At 40.3% G+C, this 14,740-nt stretch overlaps 1 protein-coding gene across 1 annotated transcript in view; it reads left to right on the forward strand.

The window, feature by feature from the left end:
- DIRAS2 (DIRAS family GTPase 2) overlaps positions 1-8,342 on the forward strand; it is a 33,353-nt gene extending 25,011 nt beyond the window's left edge. Inside the window, exon 2 of the mRNA XM_005684192.3 lies at positions 4,452-8,342. Within this exon, the coding sequence (XP_005684249.1) occupies positions 4,488-5,087 (600 nt within the window). The 5' untranslated portion in view covers positions 4,452-4,487 and the 3' untranslated portion in view covers positions 5,088-8,342. The remainder of the gene's footprint in view (positions 1-4,451) is intronic.

Here is a 14,740-nt window from a genome sequence, read left to right on the forward strand (position 1 = left end):
AATTTTCTTCCTTTCTCTGGGTTGCCTTACACTTTCTGAATAGTGTTCTATAATACACAGACTTTTTGATTTTGATGAAATAAAATTTACCTATTTTTAAAATTTTTGTTCATGTTTTGGGGATTACCACTACGAAATCAATGTCAAATCAAAGATCATAAACTTACGCCTGTATTTTCTTTTAGGATTTTTTTTAGTTTTGGGGGTTACATTTAGATCTTCAATCCATTTGGAGTTAATTTTTATATATGATATAAGGGAGGCTTCTTTCTTTTGCATATGAATATCAGTTGTACCAGCACCATTTGTTGAAAAGGTATTCTTTCTTGAATTATCTTGATATCCTCATCAAAAATAATTTGACTGTATAAGTCAATTTATTTCTTGACTCTGAAGTTTTTCATTCATCTATTTGCTATCCTGTGCAGTATCACACTGTTGATTATTGTAGCTTTGTAATAAGTTTGAAATCAAACACTGTGTGTCTTCCAACTTCTGTTTTTTCTTCAGTTACCATTGGTTCAGTATTCTGGGTCTCTTGAATTTTCCTGTGGATACTGGGATCAGCTTGTCAATTTATGTAGTCAGTTGGGATTTTCTAAAGAATTGCACTGAATCTGTAGATGATTCAAGGGACTATTGCTGTTTTAACAACATTAAGTCCTCTGATACATAAATGTGTGTATCTTTCCAATAATGTAGGTCTTCAGTTTCTTTCAACAATATTTTATAATTTTCAAAGGTGTACTTTTACTTCTTTGTTAAAGGTATTCCCAAGTATCTTATACTTGTTGATGATATTGTAAATGAAATTGGTTTCTTAATTTTAGATTCTTCATTTCAAGTATGTAGAAATAGCTTTTTTTTTAAAAAATGTGTGTTGTATTCTGAAAACTTGCTGATCTAATTTATTAGTTATAATAGTTTTAAGTGGACTCCCTTGGATTTCCTATCTATTAATACAAAGACATACCACCTGCAATAGAGATAGTTTGGCTTCATTCCTTCCCAGTCTAAATGCCTTTTATTTCATTTTCTCGCATAATTTTCATGGTTAAAATGTCTAGTAACATGTTGAGCAGAAACTAGAAAAGCGAATACTCTTTTCCCGGACCTTAGTGAGAAGTCATTCAGCCTTTTGCCATGAAGTGTTGTGTTAGTTTGGTATTGTTCATTATACGCCCATTATCTGGTTGAGGAAGTTCACTTTTATTGCTGGCTTAAGGTAAAGAATCTGCTTGCAATGGGCGAGACCCAGATTCCACCCCCGGTCAGGAAGATCCCCTGGAGAAGGAAATGGCAATCCACTCCAGTATCCTTGCCTAGAGAATTCCATGGACAGAGACTATAGTCCATGGGATCACAGAGTCAGACACGATTCAGTGACTACACTTTTACTTTAAACTGTTTTTATTTTAACATAATTGAGTGCTGAATGTTGTCAATTTTTTGTATCTACTGAGGTATGGCGGATTTTGTCTTTCATTGATATAGTGTTATGTTATATATACATATATATTACACGCATTCATACACATATATATGTTTATGTATATATGTGTATGTACTCAGATGCTCAGTCATGTCGGACTCTTTGCAACCCTATGGACTGTAGCCCACCAGGCTTCTTTGTCCATAAGATTCTCCCAGCAGGAATACTGAAGTGGGGTGCCATTTCCTCCTCCAGGGGATCTTCCCTGGAATTCACCAGTGAAGCTATCTGGACCTGGGCATTTTCTTTGTAAATAATATTTTGATTATTATCTCATTACAGTTCTATTCAGATTTTATATTTCTTCTTGAGTCAGCTTGAGTAGTTTGCATCTGTTTCATCATAGATATCTAACATGTTAGCTTGGAGTTGGTCATGCCCTTATAACCTTTATTTCTTGTAGTGTTTTTTCTTTCATTTGTGATTTCAATAATTTGAGTCTTTTTTTCTTCAATCTAATGCAAAAATTATTATTGTTGATATTTTCAAAAAACCAAATTTTGGTTCTATTCATTGTTTTTTATAGTTTTCTATTCTTTATTAATTTCTACTCTTTCTTTTTTCTTTCTCTGGGTTCACTTTGTTCTTTTCTTAAAAAGTTGTAACTGTTTAAAAACTCGAAGTACAGTTAATTTACAATGCTTTGTTAGTTTCAGGTGTACAGCAAAACGATTCAATTGTGTGTGTGCGTATATATGTATATAAATGCTTCTTCAAGTTTCTAGATAGGTTAGAGGTTCCAAAGTGCATACAAGAACAGCTGAGTATTTAATTGAGCATATTTGCAGGCCAATGTACATAGTGAACTCAGAAATCATGAGATGATATATCACTGTCCTGGGCTTTGACCTGATCAGTCTGCCAGTAGACATTTGCTACACACACCCATTTTCTTCATGGCTAATTATATCTAATTTTTACTGGTCTCTGAAAATGATTCTGAGGAATGCCTTTTATTATTGTCCCTCAGTTACCCCAAAAAAAGTAAAAGTGAAAAGTGAAAGTCAGCAAATGTTGCCTAGAGAAAATGGGTTCCATATTTCACATTACCATATTACTTGTCTACTTCACTTTAAAAATGTTGGATATTGCTTGATTCTCTATGTTTTGGATGTTTTTGCATCCTTTCTTACCAAGAAAGGGGCAGTGTGAAAGGTATTTAATAATCTATATGTCAGAAAGAGGTGGTATTTGTATTGAAGGGAAACCCCATTCTATTCCATTTTAATGACCATTAATAGTGGTTTATACTATTTTCTTAGTAACACTTCTTATCATTCTTAAAAATAAAGCCTCCATAATCATTTTAATTGTGATGAATGAAAGGACCCCTCCAAGCTTCTTAGTTAATTGTCAATACTTGGTGCTTACTGAGAGTTCACACTCAGGCCCTCTGTGACTCCAGCAGCCTGTCGGACAGAGACACGTCAGTTTGCATCCCCATCTCACTTCACTTAGAAAAGACCCTGATGCTGGGAAAGATTGAGGGCAGGAAGAGAAGGGGGTAATAGAGGATGAGATGGTTGGATGACATCACTGACTCAATGGACATGAGTTTGAGCAAGCTCTAGGAGGTGAAGGACAGGGAAGCCTGGTGTGCTGCAGTCTGTGGGGTCACAAAGAGTTGGACACAACTGAGCAATTGAGCAACAGCTCACCTCACTGGCTATGTGAAGTCAGGGACATTCAGTTCAGTGCAGTTCAGTTACTCAGTAATGTTTGACTCTTTGCGACCCCATGAATCTCAGCACGCCAGGCCTCCCTGTCCATCACCAACTCCCAGAGTTCACTCAAACTCATGTCCATCGAGTCCGTGATGCCATCCAGCCGTCTCATTCTCTGACGTCCCCTTCTCCTCCTGCCCCCAATCCCTCCCAGCATCAGAGTCTTTTCCAATGAGTCAACTCTTCGCATGAGGTGGCCAAAGTACTGGAGTTTCAGCTTTAGCATCAGTCCTTCTAATGAACACCCAAGACTGATCTCCTTTAGAATGGACTGGTTGGATCTCCTTGCAGTCCAAGGGACTCTCAAGGGTCTTCTCCAACACCACAGTTCAAAAACATCAATTCTTCAGCGCCCAGCTTTCTTCACAGTCCAACTCTCACTTCCGTACGTGACCACAGGAAAAACCATAGCCTTGACTAGACAGGCCTTAGTTGGCAAAGTAATGTCTCTGCTTTTGAATATGCTATCTAGGTTGGTCATAGCTTTCCTTCCAAGGAGTAAGCGTCTTTTAATTTCATGGCTGTAATCACCATCTGCAGTGATTTTGGAGCCCAGAAAAATAAAGTCTGACACTGTTTCCACTGTTTCCCCATCTATTTCCCATGAAGTGATGGGACCGGATGCCATGATCCTATTCCTTTTGTGTTTTCAGGTTTTTCATTTTGCAGGGGATAATGACGCCAGTTCTGCAGGGTGGTGAGGATTTCATGAGTTAATATAAACATTGTGTAAATATTAATTGCATTCTGCTCCCCTTTAACTCCCTCTCTGTACTTATAAAAGTACAGGGGTGTGTGTGTGTGTGTGTGCGTGTGTGTGCGCGTGTGCGCGTGTGCGTGTGTGTGCGCGCGTGCGCGCTGAGGACTGACTAGTTTCCAACTCTCCATTACCTATCCTGGATTCTTCCTCCCTTGGACTGACTTTGCATCTTTTCCCTGGGTGCTGGGTGATGTGAGAGCAAAGCTGCTCAGAACCATGGTCCAATAAGGAGGAACAGACTGATTCCAGTTAGCCACTCAGTAGATCAACAGCCCTGTTGAAAACTGAGGGTTATCTATAATTGGATTTAGAATTAGAGAATTTTTAAATGAAATTTGAATTGTTATGGAGGAAAAGTTAAAGCAAATAATACCACTTAATTTTTTTTTTTCTTTAAGCTATCAAGAGAGGGTAAAGCAGTCTTTTCCTAGGATTTCTTTCACTGATTCTCTCAAACATCTGCTTCCTTTGGTAGGTGCTTCCTAGTTAATCGTTGGAGCCCGCAAGCAACATGCCGGAGCAAAGCAATGATTACCGGGTGGCTGTGTTCGGTGCAGGTGGTGTTGGCAAGAGCTCTCTCGTCTTGCGGTTTGTGAAAGGCACGTTTCGGGAGAGCTACATCCCCACTGTGGAAGACACGTACCGGCAGGTCATCAGCTGTGACAAGAGCATCTGCACCCTGCAGATCACGGACACCACGGGCAGTCACCAGTTCCCGGCCATGCAGCGGCTATCCATCTCCAAAGGGCACGCTTTCATCCTGGTCTACTCCATCACCAGCCGGCAGTCTCTGGAGGAGCTCAAGCCCATCTATGAGCAAATCTGCGAGATCAAAGGGGACGTGGAGAGCATCCCCATCATGCTGGTGGGGAACAAGTGTGACGAGAGCCCGAACCGTGAAGTGGAGAGCAGTGAGGCTGAGGTGCTGGCCCGCAAGTGGAAGTGCGCCTTCATGGAGACCTCGGCCAAGCTCAACCTCAACGTGAAGGAGCTCTTCCAGGAGCTGCTCAACCTGGAGAAGCGCAGGACCGTGAGCCTCCAGATCGACGGTAAAAAGAGCAAGCAGCAGAAAAGGAAAGAGAAGCTCAAGGGCAAGTGCGTGGTCATGTGAACCGCCCTCCCGTGGGAGCAACGGTTGTGTGTACCCCACCCCTCCCCGCCCCTCACCCTCCCACGTGACACCCGCAGTCGTCAGGGTAGCATGTCAGACGCCCACGTGTTAAATATTGCATTTTGACTGAGACGTGCCCAACTGTCCTCAGAGGGCATTTCACACCACCACTGATAAGCACCCCCTCTCCAGAATCAGGGAATCTGACAGATGCTTAAAATGAAAACCAACACGCTCGGCATCGCAGGGAACCCAAGGGATGTCAGCCATTTCTGGAGGCATCCTTGGCCCTCAGGAGGCAGGAAGGCTCATGCCTGCAGGAGAGTGTGCTGTGCTGATAGCAGAAGGTACCATCTGGATACATGTAAGAGCGCAGGCGTCTCCTCTGCTCCGAAGCCAGTGACATCCCTGGGGGATGGGAGGGGCAGGAGGAGGTGAAAAGACCAGGCCAAAGTTGTTCCCTTCTATGGTTCTTTAACTGAATTAAATGTAATACAGCTGACCTGTGAGCCTTGCCCCTCTGAGGGGATGTCCTCACTAGCCTAGTTATTAGCAGGTTATCATTTTAACCTTTTAGAGTATTTCTTTTCACATACAATGGTGAATTCACTAAGAGTGTGCCACTTTGTCAGAAATTCTTCAATTTCCATTTGAAACGTTTGTGTGGGGATATTGTGACAATACTGAAACATCACAATAATATTTTTGTGTGTTATATTTTGAGAGTTTTAGAAGCGTGAAGTTTCCTTCCTTTGACCCATGAGGGGTATAACTCTTCCAGCCCTTAGATTTTAAATAAAAGCAATCAAAGTAGCTACTTTTTAGACATTTTTTGTCCTCCAACACAATCTTTTTTTCAATAACTCGCTCTATCTTCAGCTGAGTAACAGCCAATAAAGGCCCTCTGAAGACCAGAAGCACATCCATGTTCTAACAGACGTCGACACGTCTATGCCATACTTTGCACCTTAATGAAATGCTTTGAGACAGAAGTTGTTCGCTATGTTTTTGATGATCATCTCTGACAAGTATATTCCTGGAAAATCAGTTCAAGTAATCAATTATGGTGCATGTTCCTTTAGAAATGTCTTCTAAAAGCTGGCCTATGCTGGGTTCACTCTGGAAAGAATCTCATGTGCATCCTCAAACCACTGCTGGTTGCTGCATGCTGGCTGGAGACAGGTCGGGCAGGCCTCTGTCACGGGCAGGGCACAGACTCCTCAGCTAATTCTTCTGCTGGCATCAAGGCTGCTTTGGAGCTGCTTCCTGAAAATTCCCACTGACAGAGCCTGTAAGTTTTCCTCTTGGTTCCAGTCTGCATCCCACTCTGGCTTCCTCTGGAATGTTCCCTTGCAGGACACCTTCCTGTCGCCTGCTTGGCAGGCAGAGTGAGTGCTGCCTTCAGGCTCGTACAGGGATGCTTCCAGGCTGCTGGGGAGCAGTGCTAGCTGGTACAGAGTGGTCAAGTTCAGGACCTTTATGGATACCACTCTCTCCTGCACTTTCTGTGTTTTTCCTGCCCCTCCTGCTGTGGCCACTTCTGGGCAGCTCTATGCTCTCAACAGATCCTAAATTTCCCCTTTTGGTTTAATTTTTTTGCCTTCCTCTCATCCCCTCTGCTCTGCTAATAACGCATCTTTGTGATGTACTTAGTGTGTGGGAGGCACTTGGCAAGCCGTTGGCTCCATGGTCTGCCCACCACTCTGGCCTCCTAGAATAGAACTTGGGTAGGGAGGGTAGAGATGGCTGGCTTGGTCACCAGTGGGGATCAGGGAAACCCAGAACTCCTGGCCCAGAACCAAGTCCCTCTCCAAGTCCTAACAGCCACACCCTCTGCTGGGCTCCTTCTGTTCCAAGTGACTGTTGCACAGCCTTCACAGTGAGATCTCGTTGCTGAATTTTCTAGAACATTTGCTTTTCAACTTATCCCTATATATGTATGTATATTTTGTTCTATTTCCATTCTCAGAGAGATGCCATCCATTTGTAATTTAGATTTGGGTTAAGTGGAAGAAGAAATGGGACTCCATGGCCAAAATGAACTGTAGAGATCTTAGGTGGGTTAAGCTAATGGTCAAATGTGATGTCTGCCATGAGCTGTCCTGTCCACAAGGCTCCCAATTTGCAGGCTCCCCATGACTGCCACATTACTCCTGATCCAAGTTAGAAATTCATTTAGCCCTCTCAAGGCAATGTCTACATTTTTAAGTGTTTACAGTTTAATCAATGTGAGAAGCTTGTAATTATTGAAAATCTGATGTCATTCAGGACACATTTTGTTCCTTTGTAATTTGCCTGTGAGTTTACTGGAAGGCTATTGATGCCTCAATCATGGGTCTTTGTTCTGAGATCATTTTTTACGAACTGCACTGAGGGTATAGATGATTATCTCAAAATAATCTTTTCAAAGCTCTCCAACTGACACTCAGGGCTCGAGGAGTTAGTTCCACTGAATCAGATGTTTTTAGCATTTATGTGGCCCCATCCTCGAATAAGTAGTTGTGATTCTTGAGGACACATCCTACATTGTGTATGGACACACAAGATTTTGACCTCGCCTCAGCAAGTTACAAAACTCAACGTATTGCTTAGAAGATGGCTCTCTGGGAATAAGCCTGGGGCTCCATGGGTCCCATTCTGTCCCTGACATTCCCTCTTCCATCTGGTGACAAGCCATGGGCGTGCCCTAGGCATGCATGCAATACAGCAAGACCAACTCAAGAGCAATATTGAATTGTTCATTAGATCTAAAATTATATATATATATAAATATATATATAATTTCTCTTCCTGCATTTTTGAAGTATAAATTAGTACATTGTATATATCTGTAAGCTAGTATATTTGTTTCACCATTTGTAATATTTAAGAAATACTCTTTATAGAACAAAAGTATTAAATATTCAAAAAATGCTCTGTGATACTTAATTTTTTTTCAAAATTTGTAATGTGTTGCTCCTACATAAGATCTCTGGAAATATATAACTAATGGGACACATGTAAACCCCTGAAGATCCATCCTGAAATTCAGTGTCCCACAAAGATAGTGTGTGGACAGAGCATTTACAGAGCATGACTTTTATACATGTGGGATGGCAATGTGTATATTTATATTTAAGGTGTATTTACTGTTACAATTCCATTATCTATTTTATCTACAGTTATAACAATCACTCTTGCATATGAGTTTCTAGTCGCCAGTGATGTTCTGAAAACAATAAGCATATTAAAATAAAGCTTTGGTTCTGACACACAGCTGGAAGGTGGTGATATTTCTTACTCTTCACGACATTGCGCGTCTGTGATGACCTTGACCTAGTTCTTCTACAGTTGCTTTCTTGCACCTGATGACCACATGGGAGACTGTCAGGCCCTGCAGGTCTGGGCTTGGCAACAGCAGCTTGCCCCGCGGTGTGCTGAGGAAGTTTCCCCACTGGTTCCTGTCACTGGGCTGATGTGATGCTCCGGGCTGAGTGAGGTGAGAGGAAAGAAGTTGAGGCAGGGCCCTCCTTGGCTTCGAACAGGCGTAGTGAGGTGAAGAAAAGCTCCTCTTTAATTTTGATTCCCCCAAACTCTTGCCTCCTCACAAAGGCCAGGCTATTAGGTGGAGTTGATATAAAAAGCCCAGTGCTAATCCTGGGCACAGTTTCTGTCTGACATCCTTGGTCCTTACCCCTTCTTCGCAATACTGACTATAAAATAAACCTTACTTTTGATTTTGAAAGACAATAGCTCTCAACACAACAGAACCATCATTTAGCCAATGAATAGCTAGATGACTGGGGGCAGACTCTTAACCACCTGTGCTTCTGCAAACTGGGAATCATTAACATCCGCAGCCTGAGTGGCCCTGAGAATTATATTAATGATAAGCACAAAGCACTTGGACCTGTCTTGTCACACACCGAGCTTTCAAGCAAAATGAAATCCCTGGACGATGTATGACTCTGTTTGGAAGGTCTGTAAGCATTGTGAAAATTAATCCATACAGATACAACAATCAGTGAGAACCTATCAGTTTCTTTAAGCCTCTGTAACAGCATTCTCCAGTCTGACTCTGAGTACTGCCCTCCCCTTCCCCTCTCAAGGTCATTAATACTACATTATTCAGGGATTTTTCCATTTACAGAAATAATTACAACTGGCAGGCTCCATTAGGCCCCATTAAAGGGCATCCCATTGAGCGCTTATCAAGCTTTCATGTGCAAATAAAGCACTTGAGACATTGTGCTTCTGCAGAGTCTGAGTCAGCAGGCTAGGGTGGGGGCCTAAGAATCTGCATTTCTAACAGGCTCTCAGGTGATATAGATGCTTCTGGTCACTGAGTAGCAAGGCTACTTATACCCCAATTTTGCTGCACACTGGAATTGTGTGGAGGAGTCTTGAAACTTCCTCTTGGCAAAGAAAAATTTTCCTCTACACTTCTAGGTTCTTCTGGCTGGCCTAATAATTGCATAGACATGAACATAACAGAAAACCAAAATTTAATTACGGGATTCCCTAGTGGCTCAGACGGTAAGGAGTCTACCTGCAATGCAGGAGATCTGGGGTTTGATCAAAAAGGTAAAAAAGTAAGTGGTGGCCCAATTCCTGGAAATCCTCACCTCTTCTTCCAAATTGCTAGGTTATTCCTCCCATTTTTTTAGCATATATCATTATCCAGCCCATAAAAACTAACCACCCCCATACCCCAGGGCCACTCTCACTTGAGATGGCCCACATCCACATTCTGTCTATGGAATGTGTTTATTTATCTAAATTCGCTTCCACTTTACTATATAGCTTGCTATGGAGTTCTTTCCTCATTTGGCAGCCCACCCCAGAAACTCACCCAACTCTTAGAAGAGCTGCGACATGACTATTCTCTTGTGCTCCTTTTTCCTGCAACAAAATCTAATACCCACAAAAGAGTATTACTGAAACATAATTTTTCTTTCTAAACATCACTCTCATTTTTACCAAACATAGACTCATTAGATTATTTGAAAAAATTAGCTTCATTACACTTGGCCTGGCTATTTACATGAGTGCAGCAAGAATAGTGATCGACTATATAGAATCTTTTAACATCTGCTTTGCTGGTTTTTTTCATAAGGAATCTCAGATTGAACCTTTAAATGTTTCTCAAGGCTAGGAAGCTAGCCAAGGACTTGTCTTCAGATTTCCCCTGTAAGATCTAAAGATTTGGATTAATTCCTTTGATTTTGAAATTCCCAACATTTTCTGAGGTTCCTATACTTGCCCGGAAGTAACTTTTTCACCTGGTTAGTTTGTCAGGAAAGGTGTAAGCAACCTATATAGAGCTCTATGCCAATGTCACAGGTGTGGAGTCTTATACCAAGATCACAGGACTTTTATCTCTGGAATTAACCAAGCCCCATAGCAACTGCTGCCATATGCCTTCTGATCTAAACCAGCCAGCTCCCTGATCTCATGTTAAGTAAAATATCCACCCTGTTACCCATCCTATAGCTTTCTAATCAGTTATGTAATGCCACCCTTCCCATAGGAATTTTCTCTGTCTTGAGGCTATAAAAATTGGCCTCCAGCCTGTGAAAGGATGGAGAAAGGCAATGGCAATCCACTCCAGTACTCTTGCCTGGAAAATCCCAGGGATGGAGGAGCCTGGTAGGCTGCAGTCTATGGGGTCGTGCAGAGTTGGACATGACTGAAGTGACTTAGCAGCAGCAGCAGCAGCTGTAAAAGGCATCAGCTCTCCCTGGTCTGCCAGGAAGTCAACCTGCTACATTTTTGCCACCCTCACTTTTCTCCCTTCAATTGTCCCTTCCTTCAGCCGGCCCACTGTTCCAACAGCGTCTCCTGCTCTAATCAACTTTATTCTCCCCTAATCCTGCTCATGTCTGAAAATTCTTTTCCAACCTGTGCACGGACCATGACACAAGCTATCAGATTTTTTTCAAGGGGGTTTATTAGCTCTATTAAGTCAACTTTAATTTCTTAAGGGCTTCCCTCATAGCTCAGTTGGTAAAGAATCTGCCTGCAATGCAAGAGACCCGGTTTAATTCCTGGGTCAGGAAGATCCCCTGGAGAAGGGATAGGCTACCCACTCCATTCTTGGGCTTCCCCTGTGGCTCAGCTGGTAAAGAATCTGCCTGCAATGCAGGAGACCTGGGTTCAATCCCTGGGTTGGTTAGAACCCCTGAAGAAGGGAAAAGTTACCCACTCCAGTATTCTAGCCTGGAGAATTCTATGGACTGTATAGTCCAAGGGGTTGCAAAGAGTTGGAAACGACTGAGCGACTTTCACTTAGTTTCTTAAATCTGTTTAATCATATCTGAGTTTATGCGTGCCTCTTTGAAACATGGCATTCTAGTCAAAGCCTTGGTAATATAGCCAATGATTCCAATTGTGTCCTGGCATAAGGAGAACAGATTCTTAGTGAACTTATGCAAATAACTATATTGCCATAAAGAGTACTCAATGAGTTTTCAATTCTAGGGCAATCAGGTAGGGAGAAAAAGATAAGCATTTCAATTTGCTTACAAAGGAATAACTTATCAAATCTCTGTAAGTCATAATTTAAGAGGAAAGTTTTCCTTATATCTGGAAGAAAAAACATTAACAAAAATTGGCAATATTTCAAACAAAAACGTCAAAAAAGTTAAAATCATCCTGTTCATCCTGATTAATTCTTGTTGATCTTTAGCTAGCAGTTTTACAATGCCATCGGTTTCTCTATTAGTAACTTCATACCTAGTTCAGTGGTATGATCTGAAACTTATCACAGACTGTATTTTAGAACACTTTAGAGTCATTTCCATGAATTTTTCTGAAGATGAAACATAGTTGCAAGAGCAAAAAGACTTAAGAATGACCATGATTAAGGATCAAATGAAAATTCATTGATGTAATTGACATCACATTATTTCTGTGACATACACTTTAAAAATAGCAATTAGAATCACAAACAATAACATTATACTTGGAAACATATCAGATTTTTAGGAATTTGATATAATTTCTAGAGTACTTACATTAATAACATTTACCCAATATAACCTAAGAAGATTTATTATCACTTATTTGATAATGTTTCCCATGTAATTTAACATATCAAATACACCTAATTAGTTTAATCTCTCTCTTTTTGTAAGGACACATAGTAAATCCTTTCAGGTGAGCCAGAAGCCCTCTAGAAATTCTCAGAGTTAGTTTTTGATCTAAAACACTTCATATATAATTTGAATTTAGGGGAAGTTTGTCAAAAATATCAAAGAGATTATAGAACATTTGGTTAAATAGGATCATAGCTTGCAGGCAAGCATGCTAAGTCACTTCAGTCCTGTCTGACTTTTTGCAGCCCTAGGGATTGTAGCACACTAGGCTCTGTCCATGGGATTCTCCAGGCAAGAACACTGGAGAGGGTTGCCATGCCCTCCTCCAGAGGATCATCTCCACCCAGAGATCACACCCATGTCTCTTATGTCTCTTGCTTTGGCAGGCAGGTTCTTTACCACTAGTGCCACCTGGGAAGCTCTAGGATCTTAGGTTATTGTGAAACAATACTTATTCATTAAACAATGGCAACAATTATAAATTTCATAGGCAAATACAGAAAGTTAAATAGTTGCAAAAAGTCATTTTAATATAGGAAAGATTTAACTTTTAGACATAATCAAAAACCTGATAAAGGCAAAACACAGAATCTTTGTTTTTCTAGGCAAATTACATTAAAGATACAGGGAAACCTTTCATGAGAACAGATGAAGGAAAATGAAGTTTTAGTTTTATCTAAGCACACTTATGGGCACCCCACTCCAGTACTCTTGCCTGGAAAATCCCATGGATGGAAGAGCCTGGTAGGCTGCAGTCCATGGGGTCACTAAGAGTCGGATACAACTGAGCGACTTCACTTTCACTTTTCACTTTCATGCATTGGAGAAGGAAATGGCAACCCACTCCAGTGTTCTTGCCTGGAGAATCCCAGGGACGGGGGAGCCTGGTGGACTGCCATCTATGGGGTCACACAGAGTCAGACACGACTGAAGCGACTTAGCAGCAGCAAGCACACTATTGATAGCAAAACTTGTTATTTAAAATTTTTATAACAAACTCATTGCTCTTTCCTAAGATTCCTTTTTTATAAACCTCCTTTACCTTTCTACATCCATTTTAATTTATTCCCTTTTTTTCCCATTCAGCTTTATTTTAGGACAAAATTATTTTATTTTTCCTCAACAGAAATACATCTTCACATCCTATACATTTTCTAACTGAAACTACATCCCACTTTCCTTGCAAATAAAATTGTTTCCCATATAATTTCCAGTTAATTAGAATTCTCAACCCCTAGAAACTTTAATTTCTAGTGACAATTAAGAAGTAAACAATTGTGAACTATTACACAGCAGTTTTTAGATTGGCAAATTTATGAAATGTGTTTCATAATTTCTAGATATATGCATTTTTACATAGCACAAGTTTTCAGAGGGGCGTATGCCATATTTACTAATAGACTCAAATATCTTTAGACTCTATAATAAGAAATCAAAAGTAGATAACTTGTTTAACAATTAATGTCTCAGTGTTTTATCTTATCTGGAAATTATCAAACATTTAAGAAATGCACCTCATTTCAATCAGCAGAATTCTAAGGGTGGAAGCCAAAGAGATTTGGGAAACTGAATATATCATAAAACAATCAACTTTAAAAGTTCATCTAAAAACTCTTATCTCATTTACATCTCTTTAATTCATTTTTAAAACAATCATACTTAGATTACTTCTGAGGAGCGAAGATGTAATGAGACATTAAAGCAACTAACCATCATCTTAAGTTATTTTTATTGTTAACAGCTTTGTAACAGAGATAAGATAAGCTTATTTGAGTTTTAGTAAATCTAAGTAGAAAAAATATATTATGCTTAATGATAACTCTAAAGATATATTTGTATTAACTAAACCAACAAACTTAAACTGGCTTTTATTTACCAAAAATTATCCTAGATCACATAGAAAAATATATGGGTTATTTTCTATTCATGAGATTTAGAAATACTTTAATGATAACTTCCAGATGTTCAAGTTAGAGTTACAATAGGCAGAGGAACCATTGACCAAATTGGCAACATCCATTGGATCATAGACAAAGCAAGAGAATTCCGGAAAAACATCTACTTCTGCTTCAATGACTACTCTAAAGTCCATGACTGTGTGGTTCACAAAAACTGTGGAAAGTTCTTCAAGAGATGGGAATACCTGACCATCTTACCTGCCTCCTGAGAAATCTGCATTTGAAAAAAGTCAAGAAGCAACAGTTAGAACTGGACATGGAACAATGGACTGGTTCAAAACTGGTGAAGGAGTACATCAAGGCTGTATATTGTCACCCTGCTTATTTAACTTATATGCAGGGCACATCATGTGAAATGCCAGACTGGATGAAGCACAAGCTGGAATCAAGATCGCTGGGAGAAATATCAATAACCTCAGATATGCAGATGATACCACCGTTATGGAAGAAAGCAAAGAGGAATTAAAGAGCCTCTTGATGAAAGTGAAAGAGGAGAGTGAGTGAAAAAGTTGGTTTAAAGTTCAACATTCAAAAAACTAAGATCATGGCATCCGGTCCCATCATTTCATGGCAAATAGATAGGGAAACAATGGAAATAGTGACAGACTTTATTTTCTTG

The sequence above is a fragment of the Capra hircus genome, chromosome 8, assembly GCF_001704415.2.
Source record: "Capra hircus breed San Clemente chromosome 8, ASM170441v1, whole genome shotgun sequence".
In the NCBI taxonomy this organism is placed as follows: domain Eukaryota; kingdom Metazoa; phylum Chordata; class Mammalia; order Artiodactyla; family Bovidae; genus Capra; species Capra hircus.